Source organism: Dysidea avara, chromosome 5, assembly GCF_963678975.1.
Source record: "Dysidea avara chromosome 5, odDysAvar1.4, whole genome shotgun sequence".
Lineage (NCBI taxonomy): Eukaryota > Metazoa > Porifera > Demospongiae > Dictyoceratida > Dysideidae > Dysidea > Dysidea avara.
Window position 1 is genome coordinate 16,159,815 of NC_089276.1, and position 22,692 is coordinate 16,182,506.

At 38.2% G+C, this 22,692-nt stretch overlaps 3 protein-coding genes and 1 long non-coding RNA gene across 5 annotated transcripts in view; 2 read left to right on the top strand and 2 right to left on the bottom strand.

The window, feature by feature from the left end:
• Positions 1 to 572, bottom strand: part of LOC136256838 (uncharacterized) — a 173,569-nt gene extending 172,997 nt beyond the window's left edge. The window contains exon 1 of the mRNA XM_066049883.1: positions 312 to 572. The gene's annotated coding sequence lies outside the window, so the exon portion shown is untranslated. The remainder of the gene's footprint in view (positions 1 to 311) is intronic.
• Positions 502 to 19,689, top strand: LOC136256839 (uncharacterized). Of its 2 annotated transcripts, none has more exons than XM_066049886.1 (4): positions 502 to 728; positions 19,120 to 19,197; positions 19,250 to 19,369; positions 19,419 to 19,689. In XM_066049886.1, the coding sequence occupies exons 1-4, from the start codon at positions 724 to 726 to the stop codon at positions 19,633 to 19,635; spliced, it is 420 nt and encodes a 139-aa protein (XP_065905958.1). In that variant the 5' UTR covers positions 502 to 723; the 3' UTR covers positions 19,636 to 19,689. The 2 variants fall into 2 exon arrangements, with proteins under 2 accessions (XP_065905958.1, XP_065905957.1); XM_066049885.1 differs by lacking the exon at positions 502 to 728 and adding an exon at positions 14,891 to 15,272.
• On the top strand, positions 5,365 to 6,305 carry LOC136255887 (uncharacterized). Its single transcript, XR_010701178.1, has 2 exons — positions 5,365 to 5,874; positions 5,926 to 6,305. It is a non-coding gene; the product is annotated as an uncharacterized lncRNA (long non-coding RNA).
• LOC136255886 (uncharacterized) lies at positions 6,756 to 8,900 on the bottom strand. Its single transcript, XM_066048787.1, has 5 exons — positions 8,761 to 8,900; positions 8,518 to 8,706; positions 8,265 to 8,397; positions 7,364 to 8,211; positions 6,756 to 7,305 (listed from the first exon to the last, which is right to left on the bottom strand). The coding sequence occupies exons 1-5, from the start codon at positions 8,782 to 8,784 to the stop codon at positions 6,808 to 6,810; spliced, it is 1,692 nt and encodes a 563-aa protein (XP_065904859.1). The 5' UTR covers positions 8,785 to 8,900; the 3' UTR covers positions 6,756 to 6,807.
• Positions 19,690 to 22,692: the final 3,003 nt, after the last annotated feature.

Consider the following 22,692-nt stretch of genomic DNA (forward strand, 5'->3'; position numbering starts at 1 on the left):
GTTTGAGTCAGAAGATGGAAGAAAATATATTATAGCTTATAGCTACTATTATGGATTCATAGTTGACATTATAATCTGCTTGTTGAGCTATACCTAGTTTTACAGCATCATGATGACATAATAATTTGACAATTACATGCGTGTACAATATAATTACAAGGGGTCAGGAGGGTTACCATGTTATTAAATAATTATATAGCTATAGCTCTGAAACCATCAAAATTAACGAGACAGCTTCAAGTTGTGGTTGGTGTGAATTTTAACATAATAATATACTTCTTGAACACTGCCACTAGTTGCTATATACAAACCTGCACAAAAGGGAGCGAAGACAAAGCACAACAAAATTAGTCCGAGTCGCTGCCACTTAAAGTATGTAGCTGTGGGAGACCTGTGCTCCATTTTGTAAAACACCTTAAGGAGAATCGAGATAACTACCGTTTCCACAAAGATTTCACCTGTGCTTGAGTCGCCTTGGCCAACTGAAAAGAACTTGGCAGCTTGTCTCTTGGTATACCACACAAGAAGCTAGTCTCGCCGGCGGGGCCTGCGAGACTAGGAAGAAGCATAGATAAATTATACAGATACGTATAGTCTACTGAGGCTATCCGGGATTGGAGTCATCCGGATTTTCGTATCGTTACCGAGGAAGTAGCAATATCTTCGAATTTATCACGCAGAAGACTAGTTCTACTCTTTGTGACTAGGTCTACTTCCTAAAACATGGGGTATGTTATCGTCGGTTGTAAGATTAGTTTCTTCAATATGGTTTTTTTTTAACCCGGGCTACCTTGCCACCACCCCCAGCACTAGGTGTTAAAGTGCTGGACAGCTGGAAAGAGCTTATACCAGCAATCAAACAAGGCCACTAGACTCCAAGTGACCCTTGGAGTAGGCCAGATCAATATTCGATGTTATGGGACGATGATTCGAAGAGCGATGACTCCTCAAACACATCACTGAAGATCTTAAAAGCGAAAAACAAAGCCTACATCACAGCCAGAATAAGCATTTGCTGTAATCATATCAAAACATTTTATTGGGAATTGTAAACCGAAGCAGTCTAAACAAAATTTTGCATAACATCAACAAGGGGGTGTCACTCCAATAAGCACTGTACTACGATCTGCGACCGCGGTCAAAGCCGGTAAAGATCTATTTTCGATTTTGACCGTTGACTTTCATCGAATTTTTGTCTTGACCATGGACCTGGTTCCGTTTATTTTAGCTATATTTTCGTGCACTACTTACTTGCGAAGCTTTGACCGTGCTGGGAAAACAGTTTGACCGTTGTTCGTGAAAAATCGGTCTTGTTCATTGACCTTTAGCTTTGACCACGGTCGCAGATCGTAGTAGCTACTGTGTATATTGGAGTGACACCCCCTTGCATCAAGTTTTACTATTATATCTTATGAATTATGTAATAAAATAGCTTAAAATCAACTCCATGTCATTTTAGTATTCATAGCTTAGTCAAACCAGTTGATTGAAAAACCTTGTTGGCAGCCATTATTTCTTTCCCCATGCAAAATACATGGATTTTCTACTAAATACAAAAAAATCAACCATTAGCACCCATAATCTCTACAGGATGTTATACAACAAAATAAAGCCCTTGAATTGCTCTACACTATTCCACCCGAAATAACCCTCTATTGCTACCATAGTAACAGTTATTTACTGTTGATTACAACATAATACGCGCCCCTATACAATTTCCTATGGAGAATTTAATTCCTCGGGTGGGAAAACCCCAAAAAAGCAATGTGTAACCCTCAACCAAATTTGCTAAACTTGGTATCATTCTACGTATCAACACTTGCTGATTACGAATCCGCCCGAAGTAAGTGCCTCACTAATTGTTGTACGGAATTACATTGCGAAACATGAAAAAACTGTTTTTTTCTTCTAAATTATTACGTATCTGAACACATAATCTAGCGATACAAGGTTCTATCCTGCCTTTTCTCTTAGTTACTTCACAAACTCCTATATATGTATCACTCGAATTAGTCTCGTCCTCGCAGACCCATTCTCCAGGGTAGCGCTTATCGATTAGAGATTATAAGCGCCCCCTCATACGTTCATTTACGGAGATCTACTATGGCTCATCAGAATCCTTAATCAATGGCGATTTGAGTGCAGTTTCGCCCTCGCAGACCCATTCTCCGGGGTGGTGCTTATCGAATGGGTCTGCGAGGACGAGACTACACTTAAATCGCCATTAGGATTCTGATGAGCGAGCTGATGAGCCATAGTAGATCTCCGTAAATGAACGTATGCGGAAATTATGGTGCCGTATTTAGCAGTCGGTGTAATTTTTGCGTATTTTTTTACGTTCCGGATTTTTATAATACATAGTAAAAGTTGACAAATGTTTTGATATGTTAATGCGACGCTTCTCAGCCAACATTGAAGCATAGATAATATATACCTTACCCGGGATTGGAAACGGAGGCAATCAACACCTATCAACAAGTTCACTCAGCGTTGTAGTATCGCGAGTTTAGTGTAACGTAATTCCGTAATTCAGTCCGTGTTTTATAAAATGGCGAATGCTGGAACTCGTAAAAGAACTCGTGCTAGAAAGAAGAGCTCGAAGCGGTGTCACAGTGATATATGTTTCCCCGGGTAACGTGTTTCCCGCACACATATCCCTAGGGATCCGTGTTTCCCCGCACACATATCACTAACTCGCTAGCGACCTACAAGTCACAGTGATATGTGTTTCCCCAGGTAATATGTTTCCCCTTTATAAAGTCATGTGCAACGTACGTAGTGTTATAGCATATAGCTAGGCGCGCATGCACTTTTAATAATCATAGCTAGCCATACCTATACAACTAATACTATAATTATACATGGTGATGGAGGAAATCAAGCCATTCACTGGCATTCAACTATAACTGCTAAACTGTGCTGTGATTTGGCTATGTAGCTATAGCATCAGTTTAATAAAACAGTAGCTACAAGTATATACATGTATATACAATAAAATACTATCTCTAGCTATATAGAGTAAATCATGTGATTGCAGCTATGTATAACTAATCAATGTAGCTACAGCTTTGGCATGCAGTCAGTCAATATCTACCCCCTTGCCGGTTCTATCTGGGGTTCCCCAAGGGAGTATTTTGGGACCCCTACTCCTCATTATTTACATGAATGATTTACCATCTTGTGTTACCATCAGTAAAACTTTACTATTCATTGACGACACCAAGATTTATAATACTGTTTGTAGTCCTGGAGATATTTCACTGTTTCAAAATGATTTAGACTCAGCAACTTTGTGGAGTACGAGATATAATATGTCCTTTAATCCAAAAAAGAGTGTCCACTTATATTAATGTAAAAGTCATCACTAATTACAAAATAGCTGACACACAGGTTTTAACAAATAGTTCACATAAAAATCTCGGAATTATAATATCATCAGACCTATCTTGGGATCAACACTACAAAAACATAATCCCTAAGATCTAAAGAATGCTAGGACTGCTCCATCGCAGCTTTAGCAAGCATCAAACAGTGGCAGCCAAGAGAACTTTGTATATTTCCTTAGTGAGATCGCAAGTTATATACGGTTCAGTGATTTGGAAACCTAACCATATTAAGCAGGGGCGGATCCAGAGAGGGGGGGGGGGGGCTGAAGCCCCCCTTCATATTTAGGCTTTACTTGATCAATATGCTGAGAATTATAATGAAATTTTGTCTTAGCATAATTATATGATCACTAATAATACAAATATTCATAAAACCACCTTATAAACATCTTTCCAAGGTATTATCAGTGGATTTATGCTAAAGTTTATGCAACAAGGACCTGGATCAGCATTGGAGGTGTACAAGATCGAGATACTCTAATAGAGCAGTCAGCTAACTACTCTAATAGAACATTCACTGGAAACATGTAGTTGGTTCTGTTATGAAATTTTTCCAAAAAAATCTGCCTACACCTATACATACAATGAAGTGTATTGGTCTGTTTAAAGGGCTTCATTCATCCACTTGTGTAGTTAATATGTATGACAATACTTAATTCAGGTAACTGCACAATTTCCATTGAAAATGCTCTCAGATTCAATCTTATATTGTTCAAATTTCCAAATTTTCCACTTTCAACATTATTATTATAACATGCACCTATTCAGTGTTGTGCAATTGTGAGAGGGGTGCATCATGTACTTGGTTGTCTGCACCTACCCAAACTTTTCCATTAGCAAAATGCTTCAGAGAACCATACCTATAATCTAAAGGCAGTATATATAATCTACAGGCAGAAAATATTATGAATTTTATGTGGGAATGTCTCCAAATTGCAGTATTTTAGCATCTATTTTTTCAAAATTTCCTGGGGGGGGGGGGGGCATGCCCCCAGGCCCCTCTAGTTCCAGCATGCTTTTGCTGGGAAGTGTGCTTTGCACACCTCTACCCAAGAGATTAGTACCTTGAGTTAGCCCCCCCCTTTATAAATCCTAGATCCGCCCCTGTCAAGGACATCACACTTATTGAGCAGGTCCAGAGAAGAGCAACAAAGTTTATTTTAAATGACTATAGTTCTGATTATTAGTATAGCTAGCTAGTATAATTATTGTATTAGCTTATATAGTATTAGCTTATATAGTAGCTATATATATAGCTAGTTAGCTAACTATAGCTATAATAATACATGCAATATGCATGGGTGTCTATTAGCTAGATATAGCAATATATCTACTGAATGATTGGATCGCGTACTGTCCATAGGACCTTGGAGTTACTGCACGATGGCTATATCTTAGTGGGAAACACGGATCCCTGGTGATATATGTGCGGGGAAACACGAATCCCTAGTGATATGTGTGTGCGGTGAAATATTTAAAAAATCGCTACGGGAAACACATATCACTGACAGCTTTTGGTGGGAAACACGGATCCCTAGTGATATGTGTGCGGGGAAACACGGATCCCTAGGGATATGTGTGCGGGAAACACGTTACCCAGGGAAACATATATCACTGTGACAGCGGAAGAGCGGAGAATCCGATGGAAATGACGATGCTGGTTCGTTGTCATTATAGTTAACAATAAACAACCAGCGCTGGTAGCAAAATTTGAGCATTTTTACAGCTTAAACATTCAATCACTGATGTGCCTGGCCTGGCCTTGTTTGTGTGCAAGTTATGTTGATGTAGCCATTCATTAGTTGTACCCATAGATAATATATACCTTACTATGCTATACCATACCTGTCTTTTTCTTTCAATGCAGGTCCCAAAGCAAAAGATGCTTTTGTGGAAGCACTCAGAGGCGTATTGAATGATGATTCATTTAAAATAATGTCCTCAGAAGCAATTGAAGTAAGAAAAGCGGCACAGATTCTGTTGGACTGGTGTCTTGATGCTGCCAACAATAACTGTTTTACAACATTTGTTTTGAAATTGTCAGAAGACCTGAAACAGGCAATGAGCTCTTGTAAGAAGAAATCACGCAATCGTGAGAAACTTTGGAGAAACTTTTTTCTGTTGCGCTCTTCAGAGAAATTTCGAGAGGACTGGGTAAATTTTTTGGACTCCGCTAATGTGGCTGCTACACCTATCCTGTATCAGCATTTAACTGATATTTTGTTCAGGGGATACATTGGTGATCATGTGACAGGGTGTACAGCTGAAACCAAAGTTGATCCAGCACCAGCTGTAACAAAACGCAAAGGCAATGCTCTTCGTTATGCTGCCGGCTATGTTTGTAGACATTTACGTAAGAAAATCGAACGCAGTAAACATGAGCTTAAGGAAGAGATGGTATTGTGCCTGGTGGCTTTAACAAAGGACACACCCGAAGAACATAGTGAATGTGGCAGTTCTGAAGAATGGACATTAGCACTAGATAGAGGTGGGCTATGGTATGTTAAAGAAACAACATTTATATTGTTTATTGCAATAGAAGAAGAAGTGAGAGAATGCCTAAAAATGTTACTTGGTAGCAACCCAGCAGCTGGAAAAAAAGAGGAGATTGTTGAAAATGTTATCTCTAGTGATGATGTTGAATTTTATTGGCTGATTTCCACTGCAGATTTCGAGATTGGTGAGAAGGAGGTACATAGTGCACTTCTTAAGGAAATAGTGCAACTTTATGTGACTATCCGTGGATTTTCATATGCGAGCTTTTGGATGGAGAAATTTAAGCAGTCAGCAAAAAAGAGTACACAGCGGTCAAAAAGCTTACGTAGAGACTTGTATGATAGCAGCTTATAGTATATTATATTATTAACATTTGCAATGCTATGCATAACACAACTTTATTTTGTGATTACAACAACTAGGGATGCGGCGATTATGCCGGCATAATTTCGGGCATAATAGGTATGTGTGGGAATCAGGAATTATGCTAGCATTTTGAGGTGATTATAAAGCTTTAACAGTAGGAAAATCTGCAGATTGCATAGTTCCGTTAAAAAAGATCGAGATACTCTAATAGAGCAGTCAGAAACTCTAATAGAACAGTCACTGAATATTATTTACTTTAATAAAGCAGTCACATTGAAATTAAATACTCTAATACAGCAACCAGTTAAAGAATTCAAGACTATTGAAGCTTAACCATCAATGAAAATAGCCTGATACAGCAATGAATTGGCATTATTAGCCAATTATGGTGGCATAATTTTGGGAATAATGGGCAATTCTCAAAAGCATAATAGGTGATTTTTTGAGCACTGCTCAAAAGCATAATGCTCAATTTTTGGAGCATAATAGCCTCATGCCTAACAACAACACAGTAAATGATACAAGCAAAATATTAATTAATTGATAATAAAAATGGAATTTAAGGCAACAGCTTTTGCAGAAGTAATTCTAATACCATTTGTCGCCTAATGCTAGCCATATCACATTGACTAAAGTTGAAAGAAGTTTTGTTAGCCAGGCACTGAGCAATTCTGCATACAAACACACCACAGTCTGAATTATTCGTCTGTTGTGGAACACCTTGCGAAGTAGAGCAATTCCATTCCGTGGTAGAGGCACAGTTGGATGATTTCTCTAAAATATATGATTTTAATGCTTCCAAACATGCTGGATTTGGTTCATGCAGCGAGTCATAATAAACAATCTGTAGGTCAGCTGTGCTTATGCTTGCTAAACACCAGTGTGCTCCAAGGTGCACTGGAACCAACAACAACCTCTTGCTAAATAAATCAGTTTCCTTTGTCCACCGACACACTGCCTGGGAACCAAAACGTACAAGCTTTGGATAGAAAAATGTGCTGTATACGTAGACATCTGTGTTGGCCTCAGCTACTAATTTCATGTAGCAGTTTATCACCTAGCAAAAGAAAATGGCAACACATAAAAAATAAGTACTACACCACGAATAGCCTTACTTGGTCATTTAACCATCCGGTATCTTTTAAAGTCCAGAAGTCATGACGTGTTAAAGTAATGGTACAACACCTTGATAGTTCTTCCTCCGCAGGTCCTGGTCCTAGTGCCTCACTAATCATATCATCATCAGTAGAATGGGCCTTCTGCTCAAATGATATGTCCATTTCTGTCACATCATTTCTATCGTGACTGCCAGCAAGTGTATCCTTTTCATCCATTTCAACAATGTCTACTTCTGCAGAAGTTTGCTGATGCTTATGACTTTTCACCTGATCATTCGAGCAAGATTCATGGGAGGCTTCTGTCACATCTGATGTTGCTTTTTCATTAAGTACTGGTGCTGGCACATCATTACTGTTAGGGTTATCGCTTGAACTGGCAGGCATATCAACAGTAACAACTTTCTGTACAGGAATATCCAAATATTTTGAAGCTGTAAGCAATTCTTTTCTTGGAGCAAATGACTTTTTTTTAACCTTTTTGGCTGCCAGTAACTTCAATTTACTTTTGAACACTCTTGGTGGCTTTATAAGCTTAGAATAAGATTTGTCCCTACATTTAGCCTTGCACCGTTTCTTAAGTGGCCTGCTCTCCTGCTCTATATCTATAGACTGCTTCTTGCCACGGCAATTTCCTTTTGAAATGCTTCCACAAACAGAATTGATTACTTTCAGTGCCTGACTATTCTTACAAAAATCATTGACATTTGGGTTTTCATGTCTCCCTCCACGTTGCCTTTGGCAGCCAAAGTAATTTTCAAGAGGATCTTGACAAAGCCTCTCACTCAAGAAGATTTTAACTCCTGGTATGGTGAATATGTATTTAACCAGTTCCACAAATGATTTAACTAAAAAAGATTAATTGATAATTAAAATAATATATTATTACTGCATGCAATACCTGTGACAGTGATGCCAAGACGAGTTTCCCTAGGCATTAACATCATTTCCTTTTGTTTTGGAGAAAATCCTTCCCTTTCATAGACACTTTTCTCCCAGTTCTCCAAGTAAGGCAAAAATTCTTCTTCAAGCCACTGCAGTGCATAAGCAAACAATAAAGTACAACATCTACTAAGTAGTTCTCTAAAATGGTCTACTGTCTACAAACAATGTCACACCCCAATGCATACATTATAATAATACCAATAACATACTTGCAAACGAAAATCCTTTTTAGAAGTGTAGGGATCTTTGAATGATTTCCTGCTGTGGTATCCAGTAACAGCATTGGATACGTTGAAGCAATCAAAAAACTTATCGATCATTTTAACAAACTTGACTGTTTCCTGTACTTCTTCACCATAATTCTCTTCAAGCGACTTAGCCACTGTCTCACTAAGAGCCTACACATGTATAATGCATTATACAGCATGCTAATCACATTCTTGTGAACTTACTTGTGCAGCTAAATCCACTCTCATCTTCGAAAACGTCGTTAAATAAACATGCTCGTACCTCAGCTTTTTCACTTGTCTAATAACTCCTCCTTGTTGGGGTACTGCTTGTGGTCCTCCTGTATCATCAAGGTAAAGTTGTTCTAAGTTCCCCCATGATATTTCTTTACCATTGCACTAAATGTAAAAGGAAAAATAACGTACTCTCATTGCAGCTATAGCTATCAACTTACCCATAATTTTCGTTTGTTACTGTTCCAGCTATTTCTAATTGTTTTTAGCAAATGAGGAGGATCAGATATGAAATGCAAGTCACGTGATCCCTCTCGTGCAAAAGGGTTGGGTACTTTGTAGACCATTTCATCTTTGGCATTGTGGAGTTTCCACAATCGATGATTTGGTGATGCACCATCACACGTAATTCCTAAAACATGGAAGCCCATTTTCTCAAGCCTTGATATTGCCTCCCACACAGGGTCAAACATCAACTCTCCACTGAGGTTGTTACAAGCAAACTGCGCATATGGGTAGTTCAACTTCTGAAAAATGCCTCTCACCATTAGCACCAACATTGAACTTGCGAGTTGTTGTTCATGTTGTGTCTCACTTAAAGCATTCTCAAATTCAAGCAGTCTATTGTTAGTGTTGCCTAGATTGACAAAGCTGATTAAAGAACCCTGGTGTTTATCATATACAAGGTCAGTCTTGATATGAACTTCATCCATGACTAAGAAGACATATCTGTTAAGCTCGTTACTCAAAAAAGCAATGTCGTAAAGCTCTCGATCTGTTTCTGCAGAGAAGCCGATGGTAGTTGATGTATAGTGGGTGTAATCACGCAGTGTTCTTTGTGAAGGCAGTTTGATGCACCCTGTTTTCCGCAGTAGTTCATATGATTTTCCAGATAAATGTCTGAGATACAAGCTCCACTTAATGACTAGTGGGTGCCACTTCATTGACCGAGAGTCCTTTATAGAGCATGCTGTTTGCTGTTGGTCCCAAAAAAGGCGTTGAAAAGATCCTTCTGGATACATAGAATGTACTTGCTTTGTGGTTGCATCCATCATAGCCTTCATATCATCATGCAGATCAACATTTAAGGTTACACCGTCTTGGGTAGCTGCAGTTGAAATCTTCTCTTGTAATCGACAAACACGAAGCTTTGCTTTTTTGCTCTCCTGGTGTAGATTTCTCAAGCGCTCATCTTTTTCAGACGCACTCAAATTCGCATAAGTTGTATGACTGCTGGGATGAGTCTTCTGATCTTTTCGGCGACGTGACAGCATAGCTGATAGTGTTTTCTTGTATTTCTTACAACATATGCACAGCCTGGACTCTTCTGTACTGTTCATCAATATTATCACACTCAACATGATAGATGGATAAGTTACCAGTCCTTGCGGTGTCCAGTGCTGCCACAGTGCTGGTTCCTACAAAAGTTATTCACATCAAAGTATCGTGAACACAACAAAGGTATGCACACATAAAACTTGTCATGCTCTATTGACTTTACATACAGTTAAATGTATGCAGAAAGGACAGATTACTTGAATTGTCTTTGAGTTCGCCATTCTGAATGTTTGGGAGCTTCAAGAATGCATCATCACAGTTGCCTTCGCAAACCTTGCTTGTATGTAGAATGTTGATAAAGTTTGATACATGTGAAACTACAGGAAACATAAAATTTCCATTGCATGTTTAATATCGTACAGCAATCCAACCAATACCTGAATTAAGAGATGTCGGAATGTCTTTCAAAAGAGCAGATGAGGGCTTCAGAGTTTCTCTTTTATAATTCACAATCCATGAGAAGTCTTCTTTAATGGCTAACGATCTTAAAACCTCAGTGCCAGTAGGGATGCGCCGATTTTGCCGGCAAAATTTCTCGAAAACTACGTTGGTAAAAGCAAAGAGCAAAATGCTGGAAAAATAGGTGAAAAATTGGAAAAATGGGCACCAAGGAATGGCAACTTGGCACATTTTGTATGATAAAGATCGAGATACTCTAATAGAACAGTCACGCATAGTATTAGGACAACATATGCTCATAGGAAATGGTGACTAAAGATCGAGATACTCTAATAGAGCAGTCACTACTTACGAAATATTCTAATAGAGCAGTCACACATACTTGTAAGCTAGAGATACTGCAATTAATTTTTACTGATGCTCAGCAAAATAGAAAAATTTAGAGCAAAATATTGAGCAAAATAGGTAAAAAATAAAAGAATTGCTGGAAAGAAAAATAGGTGGAAAAAAAAGCAAAATAGGCTCATCCCTAAGTGCCAGACTCAAAATAACCCAGTTGGAATATTCTTAATTCTGCATTTTGGATTGTATCAATCCACCCTGAAAAAGGAACGATTTAGCTAAGCATCTGCACACACTGTGTCACTATACCTGAAGGAATGCCATTACACTGTTTCAGTCTACTGTGCAAAATATCCAAACACCTGACTGGTGCATCAACAAATGAACACAAAGGCAGAGACACTTGAAATGACAGTGGCAGAGACACCTTCAGCACTGACACATCTCTCAAAGGAATTGAAACTGGTAGCCTCTTAGGTTTAGGCTGCCAGAGTTTGTTACTATGAAGTCTAAGCTTTCTGTGACCTCTCCTATCATTCATCTGTAAAAAAATCCAGTGCAAACTATAGCTATATGCATAATAATAAAGCAACAGTTCTGAAAAGGAAATACTTGCATTCACTTGAAGATTCAAGGATTTCGCCTACATCAGTACAAGTCAGCAGCCTTAAAACTATCTTATTTTGTTTGTATACATATGAATTACAGGAAATACTTAAGAAAGAAAGTTAGTAGCCTTTAGAAAATGACCTGTAGGCCTCAAAACTTATTACCTCAAAATTGCTTGTTTCGCAGTTGCGCTGCAATTTGATGGCATAAACGGTAAAACTAAGGGTTTTAAGTTGCATGATTTGGTCCGCTAATGTCTCAGCTTTCAAACAGTGTAGTTTACATCGAAAAATATCGCTCCCACACTGCTCTACGAACCCCAAAAGTCGAGGGTACGACTAAAAAGCCATTTTTTGCATAAACCGCGTCAAACGCTATTTGTTCAAAATTTCAGTTGACGATTGTATGCAAGTAATACAACAGTATTGTTCTTACCACCACGGTAAATCCTCTTCATGTTCACAACTAGTAGCTTATCTACCCGTTCTTTCCTTTCTTCCGTCGGCGAGGTGAAACCTTACATATCAAAGCGAAAGTGTTAATTATTACAATGCTGACGGCTCGCGATTTTTGTATTGAAGTGTGTCCGGTTTCCAATCCCGGGTAAGGTATATCAGGGGCGGATCCAGAGTTTCGAAAGAGGGGGGGCACCTTTCTGAAAAACAGTTGAAGACCAAAAAAAACTTGCTGAAAACCAGTTGAAGACCAAAAAAAAAAAAAAAAAAAAAAGGTCACAACAATAATAGCTAGTTATCCTTACCAACTATATCACGTCTGTTATGTAAAATAAAATTCTATTTGTAGCTTCATAGGTAAGCTACACTGCCTCATGAACATTATGACTGCTTTATTAGAGTAATTGACTGCTCTATTAGAGTATCTCGATCTTGTATGCAATTTCTTGAAGGGGGGGGGGGGGCATTTGCCCCAAATGCCCCATCCTGGATCCGCCACTGTATATATTATCTATGATTGAAGCAAGCTTCCTATAAACTGTTGTAGCAGTGGGCCCCATGCCACCAGTTGCTGTAAACACCAATGGCAAAAAGTAGACTCTCTCAACCTCTCTAACCGCAGTATGCTCATATAAGCCCAATGCCTATGTTTCGCTTCGAGAGACACACCCACAAACCAGGCCCGGCCGCTAATTAATCAGCCCCTTTCGCGAGGAAGTGTCACTGTAGTATGCACCTATCAATGTATTTCCCCACTGCCCCTTCTCAGTGGCATGTATGGGGCTATGGTGGGGATTTGACACCGCCAAATGTCAAATGCCCTGCATGGTAGGGCAAAGCTATCGTGTCAAATTCCCACCGTTGGCCCCGGGGGTATCACTCTTTTCACCCTATTTCATATCCCTATAAACTTAGACAAAAAGATAACCAAAAGGAAAACAAAATAATAGTACAATCCTGATCCTTTTTAAATTAACTTATTAGTACAATCCTGATCCTGGTTCGAACCCGGGACCACCAATGTGACAACCCAGTGTGCTACCGCTGCTAGCTCCCTTGCTTCCCTTCTTTTCTATCTTATAAATGTTAGGGTTGGCAATGAAAATGTCGACTCCCTTTGGATTAAGTTGTTACTTAGGGGATGGAGTCTACCGGTGGCATGGGACCTTCTGTCACAAGCCGGTGACTACACGTGGCAACTACTAGATGCGTCTGGATGCTTTTGAGCTTAATATTATGTAAGGGTTATGAATGGTTGTGAAAAGAATGAAAACCTCACAGTTAGCTACAATGCGGGGATTTGACATAGCATAAAAAGTCAGTACAACAAAAAGTTGACAATCGGTGTCAATAGCATTTGATGCATGGCGCTTATTGACACTGACGATTGGTATCAATAGCCACTGCTTAATGGCCACTGCTTATTAGATTGCTTGTTTCAATAGAACAAAAACTTATAAGGGTGGGAGGTGATTATTAATTATATCCCGACTTGTTATTCTCTGACTGCTCTATTAGAGTATCTCGATCTTGAAAGTTGCCAGGACTGTGCACTACATGCATCCTGTTGAACAAAAATGGAGGGACTGCGGGCAGTGATAGATTTTGGTCTTCACTACCAAAAATCCTAGAACTGCATTTGAGTCTAGTCGACATTGCAGGTAGTGTTTGAGGTCTCACTCCTAAAATTGTTGAGAGGTTGGTATCTCTGAATCTGGCAAGTACGAGACCCCATAGCCAACACATTAACAATAAGTACTTAATAATTACAATTAGCTGCTATTAAAGTGTATCAAAGTTGAGTGTTTGGAGCAGATGCTACAAGGACACGTATTCGTATATGTAATAGGATGGATGGCTGTGGTATTTGGGATGAATGGTGCGAACATTGTAAACAGGAAGGAGTAAAATAGTGCGAGGCGAAGCCAAGCACTATTTCCTTCCTGTTTACAATGTGAGAACTATTACTCCTGAATACCACAGCCATCCATGCTATTGCAAGTTAATCCGACAACCATAGCAACTGTTACTAGGCAACATAAATTCAAAAAATAACCACCGCAAAAGACCAATCACGCTTAGCAACCATTGCTATGGTCTCACAACGACTTTTACCTTAGCAGTGGTAACCTAGCAACCGTTGCTAAGCAACCATATTGTTGTTATGACTTGGGCATGTATCACTATGGTAACAATAATTGTCAAGTCTGACATTTACTTCTAATATAAATGCACCACACTATTTTTAGCCAATCAAATTAGTATTATAGATTTTTGTCAAGGGACCTTGACAAACAAGTGTAATACTAATTCTATTGGCTAATCGCTTGACGTATTTCAATATAATACGTCAAGCTGCTATTGAGAGTATTATACAGTAACACATTCAGTTGTTGGGTTGTACTATGTTTATATGCGCAGCTAATGCATTTACCTTAACTTGGTCACTCTGTGCCTCCTTCTATCATGAAACATGCTAATCAAATATTTATTTATTATTATTATTACTGGGCAGGCAGTGTTTACTGATTATGCCCAGGGGGGAAAATTACAGAGGGTGGGATTACAAAGGGGAACATAATATCATGTACAATTAGCTATTTACAAATGACTAGTTAGCTACAAATGTATCTAGAAATAATTTCTTATCAAAATTTGGTGTGACTACTTAAAAATTGATGCGGGTAGTAATGGGAAACAAGGTAAATAATAATGATGGCCTAGTCTAAGTGTATATTTTATTATTCTGCCTTTTTCAAAGGGGGCAACAATGATCCTGCAAACGAATTTGTATTGCAGTCAAAGAAACATGCTCACTTTCATGTGAGACATTATCAAAGAAAAATGAAATGTGTATGTACACAAGGCCTACAGCTACCTATGTTATAGTGTAAACAGACGCTGCTTTCATGTATGCTAACATTTACTAGCTATTAGTATAATAGCTATGCTATTCTATTAAACTTGTAGGGCATACATCCACCGATGATTGTCGTAGCCGAGTATCACGTGACATCAGACTGCTGAACCTACAAGAACTAACAGTGTAAATAGTTCATCACATATTTACAACAATCAGCTGGCAGTATAGCTTACAGACCAACCACCACAGCGATATGCAAGGTCATGCAGATGTTGACTTCAAACTACAAAAATCCCATGTGTTACACATGGGATTGATTTAAAGAAGTGTTCCCATGTGTTACACAACCAGTAAACAGCCTGGGCAAGATAACGTTCTAAATGCTTATGTATATACACAATGGTATTATTCAGGACATATGACTGTGGATCCGGTAATAAAACATTGTGCAATGAGGATAGTCTTTCAGATGTTATAATTACAAGCAAACAGCAAAGGTACAGATTACATTATGCATCAAGACACACGGTAGTGTGTCGTGCGGCCCAAGAAGCCGGCGCGTAACACCCGTGAGTATATTGTCAGGAAGAAAGAAAACGCAATTTTCGCACCTCCGTAACTCTGTGCTTCCTTGATGAAACTAGACAATTTTTGCTGTAGACATGCCCTCCAACTTCAGCACTCCACATTCCAAATTTGAGCGAAATCGCTTAGCGCGTTCCCGAGATATGCGACTTCAAAAATTGGCTCAGTTTCTTCGTGTTTTTTTTTCTTCTTATTTTTATTTTTCTTGTCGCACACTTACAAAAACTGCTATAAAACTCGAACGCCATATCCGATTGCCTTGAAATTTGGCACACAGGAGGATATAAAGGCGCATCTCAGTACCAACTTTGGCTGGAATACGATAAACAGGCAAAGAGTTATGAGCGATTATTCACGAAAAATAACACCAATATGTTGTCACGCCTACAGGGTAAACCGCGTATGGGAAGAAGCTGAAAATCGGTGGGTGAATAGGTTAACTATTGAACCTCAAACCTTTTGTGGTTTGAAAGAAATCGAGCTAAAAAACAGGAAGATACAACGAAAAAACTAACAATGTGTAACAATTACGCAATCGAGATTAGCTAATAAAAAAAACGACTGCTTGCCACGCCTACCAGATAAACCGCTTGGGGTAATGCTTTGAAAATCGTTGTACATATGGAGTAATCATCTTAGAAAGGCTCATCAATGGTGTAGAAGAATCAGACTTAAAGCCACGGAGTTATAACACGAAATCCAACTTGGTGCAGCAAGTTGGAGATCGAGATACTCTAATAGAGCAGTCATCCTACTAGAGCAGTCACCCTGAAGAGAATTCAAGAGATCAGCTAGAAATAAGAAACCTGTATAGAGATCACCTACATACAAGTCACCCTGTAGAGAGATCAGCTAGAAGAAGTTACCTTGTAGGGAGTTCATGCAACTATGGAAAGAGATAGTTCAGCTAGAAAAAATCACCTTGTAGAGTTCAGCTACAAAGAAACCACCATGTAGAGAGTTCAGCTACAAACAAATCGCCCTGTGGAGAGATCAATATAAGATGTTACCTTGCAGAGAGTTCAGCTACAAAGAAACCATCATGTAGACAAACAAATCTCCCTGTAGAGAGATTAGCTAGAAGAAGTTACCTTGTAGAGAGTTCAGCTACAAAGAAACCATCATGTAGAGAGTTCAGCTACAAACAAATCTCCCTGTAGAGAGATCAGCTAGAAGAAGTTACCTTGTACAGAGTTCAGCTTCAAACAAATCACCCTGTAGAAAGATCAACTAGAAGAGGTCACCTTGTAGAGAGTTCAGTTACAAAGAAACCACCATGTAGAGAACTCAGCTACAAACTAGTGACCTTGTAGAGACATCAGCTAGAAGAAGTTACCTTGTAGAGAGTTCAGCTACAAAGAAACAATTCTGTAAAAAGCTCAGCTGCAAACAAATCACCTGTACAGAATTCAGCTACAAATAAATCACCCTGTAGAAAGATGAGCTAGAAAAAGTTACCTTGTAGAGAGTTCAGTTACAAAGAAACCACCATGTAGAGAATTCAGCTACAAACTAGTGACCCTGTAAAGACATCAGCTAGAAGAAGTTACCTTGAGAGAGTTCAGCCACAAAGAAACCATTATTTAAAGAGCTCAGCTGCAAAAAAATCACCTATACAGAATTCAGCTACAAACAAATCACCATGTAGAGAGATCAGCTAGAAGAAGTTATCTTGTAGATAGTTCAGCTACAAGCAAATCATCCTGTAGAGAGATCAACTAGAAGAAGTTAACTTGTAGAGAGTTCAGCTACAAAGAAACCACCAAGTAGAGAGTTCAGCTCCAAAGAAATCACCATGTAGAAAATTCAGCCACAAACAAATTGCCCTGTAAAAAGATCAGTTAGAAGAAGTTACCTTTTAGAGAGTTCAGCTACGAAACCATTCTGTAAAGAGCTCAGCTGCAAACAAATCACCTGTACAGAATTCAGCTACAAACAAATCACCCTGTAGAGAGATCAGCTAGAAGAAATTACCTTGTAGATAGTTCAGCTACAAACAAATCACCCTGTAGAAAGATCAGTTAGAAGAAGTTACTTTGTAGAGAGTTCAGCTACAAAGAAACCATTTTGTAAAGAGCTCAGCTGCAAACAAATCACCTGTACAGAATTCAGCTACGAACAAATCACCCTGTAGAGAGATCAGCTAGAAGAAGTTACCTTGTAGATAGTTCAGCTACAAACAAATCTCCCTGTAGAGAGATCAGCTAGAAGAAATTACCTTGTAGAGAGTTCAGCTGCAAAGAAATCACCACTGCCCAAATTTCAAGGCAATAGCTCTTTCCAATCTGAAGTTATCAATTGTCAAAGTTGGCAAATTGGATGTGTGTGGAAGGCCCCTTTTCGCAAATCCGGTCACATATGTATTATATATATAATTTGTACATTTACTAATAAAATATTTAAAGTACATCTACTTCATCTTTTCTTCTTCCTGTAGTAAAGAAAAAAATCATAGGTTAAAAAAGTCCCAAAGCTGGCCATAGGCCAGCTTTGGGGTATACAAATACAAAAAGAAATGAAATCTAATCCAAAACAGCCAAGCTGTAAAAAAAGTGTGCGGCCCTCAGAAAGGCTATGGTGAAAAAAGATGTGAAATCCAAGGTGGTGGCCAAGAAATAGCTGTGATGGTAGGTTAATGGTAAAAATTTTAATAACGACAATTCAGGTGAATTTTTGTGCCGTTTCACAAAATTTACTTGAATTGTCATTATTAAAATTTTTACCATTAACCTACCATCACAGCCATTTCTTGGCCGCCACCTTGGATTTCACATATTTTTTCACCATAGCCTTTCTGAGGGCCGCACACTTTTTTTACAGCTTGGCTGTTTTGGATTAGATAGTATTATGAGGCTGGTTTCCAATTAGTATTCTTCATCAAAGGTTTATATAAAACACTATGATCCCTAATATATACAGTACTATTGCACCTCATGATCCTTCATGGTATTAATTACATAGAATTAAAGTTTACTTTGATGTGTGTAGGTCTCTTATTCATGAAGAGACCTAGGACAGCTGTTGACAACCACAATTCAACCTACAGTAATGCAGTTAGCGCTAACTCTTGTGGACGATTAGTATTTAACATGTAAATAAACACCAAGAGCAATTGCAAGCTGATTGTAACAAAATAAAATTGAACTCAGGTATGCTTTTATGTGTAAACCATTGCAGTGGTAGCTGGTTCACTCTTTAATTTCTATGTGACTGCCCATAGTTAAAACCGTGGTGTTACTTGCTGGTTTCATAGCAGGCAACTGGCTAAGTTTGTGGTCTTCACCATATCGCTCTGTGTAAGCCTAGACAATCATGCTACTCACTTTAGCCTCCATTCTCATGCATTGCTGGAGCCTCAAACTATACGCTGTTTAGCTATCAACTTTACAAACTTCTGTGGCTTTCTGTTACCTCATGCTCACCGTGAAATTCTCGTGTTTATGATTGGAGTTGTCTATTCTAACTTACTATTAGTGCACCATTGTCTAAACCAGTCAAGTCACCACATACTAGTGTCTTCAAGGTATAAATGTTGAATAAGAGGTGTGTTAGAATGACGTATATAACATAGAAACTGACTATTACAAAGAGAGCTAAAGGTTAGGCATTGTTTATTCCACCTGTCAGAAAATTTAAATCTGTAAATTGTTAGGAAATATTGTACTTGAACAATGTGTTTTGCTTACAAATGTATTGAACAAATGAAATGTTATACATAATTAATTGGTATATTTTGATATGTATATCTACATTGTACAGGACACATGACTCTGGAACCAGTTTTGCTTCAGGATTAACCATGGAAGATAGCTCATTTGTGGCAACTAAGCAGCAAAGGTATATATGCCAGTGCACAATGTTCATTGACATCAAAATGTTGCTATCATAGGAAGCATGTTTTAACTACTGTCTCAAACTCACTGTTTGGTGATCATGAAGATTGCATCATGGATGAAGAAGTTGCAGTAAATGATAGTTCTGCTGTCACAACTGCAACCAAAAAGCAAAAGTACTGTACAAGCATTCTATACTTGCAGTATAAAGATGTACTACTGTAGGATGTCAGATTCAACTTCATTGTATAAGGCTCCAAAACAATCTATGTTAGGAAGGAAGTTGGTGATGAAATTCATAGTTGACAAGATAAAGTGGTTCAAAGGCATCATAAACACTTATGATGAGCTAACAGGAAAGTATGGAGCGTACTTCCCATTTGACAAGGAAACAATATACATCTTTGAAAATGATGAAGATGTTAGATTTGTTGACTGGTAACTGACGTACGTAACACTTTTGTGGTAGAAACAATTACACATGTGATAGAATGATCAAGAGTATATACATAATCTGTTATGGTTATATCAGTTATTTCCAATGGACAACACATGGCAATGCTTGGGTGTTGTGTGCAGTAAAATTTCACTTAGGGATCACCTGTGGCTGTAGATTTTATTCCAACAACAACATACTGTGGAATGCCTTACATAACCATAATACTGATTTTAATGTACATCTTGCCTCCACAGCCAATGATGAATTGCTATTGTAGTAACTATTGGTAATCATAAAAGCTTGGTAATAAGGCCACCTTGTATATTTACACATTAATGAGGTTATATATCAGAGTTTATCATAGAGGGAGGGTAATAGGACCAAATAGTATAGTGGTATGATGCAAAAGCATGAAACTTGCTTTATTATACTTAAGTTTAAGCATTGTGCAGAATCTCCCTTTTCCAGACCTCTATTTTCTGGGCACCTCCATAGTTATGTGGTTTGATAATAATGAAGTTTGGGTTAGATGAAAGCCAAGTTGCTGTTTATGTGTTAACTAAGTAGCTTGTTTATTTTACTAATAATAACTACAACTTGGTTGCTAGGTGACGATACATTTTTTTACAGCTCAGGGGAGGGACTAGAATGCAGGACTGCCCACTTGGGGGGGGAGGGGGGGGGGGGAACTGGAGCATTTTGCCTTAGGCCCCAGCCTGAAAGGAGCCCCATGAAGGCTCCTTGAATGAAAGATTGATATACTCTAATAGAGCAGTCACTGTTTCAGAGGAGCATGTAGTAAGCTTATAAACAAGGAGTTATAGTTGGTGAGGGGCAGCTATTGTCATTGTCAGCATGCAATGACCTTTTCTTTTTCTTTTTTTTTGTCTTCATCTTACAGCTAAGCTAAAGCTGTGATTCAGAGTGGAGCCATTCTTGCCCTTGCAGGGCCCCACTTTAATTCTTAACCCTGGGCCCCTTAATTTCTCTGGGCAGCCCTGCCAGAATGCATTGTAGTTACTTACTACTTTGCCCACTGACTGCACAGCACTAGCTAATGGCATTACCTGTATTTTAAAGTCAATTACTTCAGCATATCAAAATGCGTTTCTTAGTTACAATCTTTGAGATACAGATAGTGGTAGGTACCTGACCGCCTGGATAAGAAAGGTTCCACTGTAACTGGAGGGCTTGTCAAAAGACACAACTTGGGTTTCAATGTGATGATGATGAGCACTTTCAGGGTCCTGAGATCTTCCCTGCAATCAACCTATATAATTACATTAGTTACCGCTGTGTCTACATGAAAAGCTCAGAATAACTAGTACCACTGAAGGTGTGAGTATAGAAAGCAAGGCGGAGCCTTAAAATTAGGGCCAAAATGAATATTCTAAATGAAAGAGAACGAATGTTTTTAATCAAGAACGAATAATCGAATATTCTATTTACAGTATAATACTGAAATACAGTGTATAGTTATGTGTTATTCTTATTATTAGTATTCCAAACATCATAAAAATTTGATATCTTAATAACTCCAGTAGCTAGGTGCATGGCTTTTGAAATGAAGTAGAAGTGTCTGATGTACAGTAGCTAGCTATACTAGAGGTGTACCAATAAGGATTTTTCAGTTGTACTGAAATCCAATTAATCTGTACCTAAAAGAGCTGATACTGATTATACTGATTATACTGATATGATTATTGCATATTCTGTGAAAGTGAAACTACAGTAGCTACTGCATGATGCATTGTTCTAATGATTTTTAGTATGAGAGAACAGAAGTGATGTAACTTTTGCTGTATAGCACAACTATATCTGGTTACCTATGGTGGTGTGGCCTCTTTTACACAACTCAGATGATTAAGCACCACAAATGTTTTAATACGTGCTCCCTTGTCCGGATTATTCCATGTTTTGATTAGTTACCAAGATGGCTGTTATACACAGATTATCAATTTATAGTTTTCCCGTGGTGCAGTTCTTATCTTAAAGTGTAACAGCTACTGTTCTGGGTAAGAATATTTTAACATTAATAGCAACACTGACACGCACAGTCGTATGGCTTCTCATAACTTAGTGTTTTATGGAATTGCAGAGAGGCTTTCTATTTGTTTGTAGTGAGCGAAAAGGCATTTCATTGCTGGTACTCATTTTTCCATGCAAACTACTCGATTCACAGAGCATTTGTAGAGACTGATAAAGATTCCTCATTACTAGTGTCTGCCATCCTTAGCTTCGATGTTTCGAATTGCAAAATTGTTTCGAACAAATTCAAATCGAATATGAATTCGAATATTCGGTGTATTCGTTTTAGCCCTACTTAAAATTACACAAAACCACTGAGTATAAAAGTACTCTATGACAGTATTTGTTATTGAGATGTAAAGGTTTTTTTCATTATCACAGTCCTAATTAGAAATATTGTTTGTAAATCAAGTCTAAATACACATATAATTCAGTAAATATAAATCTAGTATTTGACTTAAAATGCTCCCACATAATCATAGGTACTATCTAATATATAGGGTGCCTTTTAAGTATAAAGCATTTGACTTAAATCAATATATCCCATGTATTACACATAGTATGGTTTACTTAAAACAATCCCAAGCTGTAACTTCTAACTGTATATCTTCAGTTGCTGTGGCTCCACTTTTGGCAGTTCTACATACAAATGGATAAATGGTAATAAGTTCAATGGATTGAAATTACTTGTAAAAACTAAAATTTAATTATGCAATATTATAAGTCCAGTCATCTAAAATGCTTTGTTTTGTAACCAGGGGCATATTTAGCTATATTGTACTTTGCGTGGGAGGATCAAAGCGATGCCATGTATCATATTGTCCATACAGTACTAATCAACTGCATACCTATACAGTACAGTTATGCACTTAATTGGGCAAATACAGTACAGTTATGTGGAGAATTTATTTAAGGAATGTTACATAAACAACACACTGTAAATTGCCAAAATCAGCCAAAATATTCCTACAAGTTCGTTCTACAGCTAGGAATAGATTGTATCAACACTTACTGATTGTCTGATCATGAAGT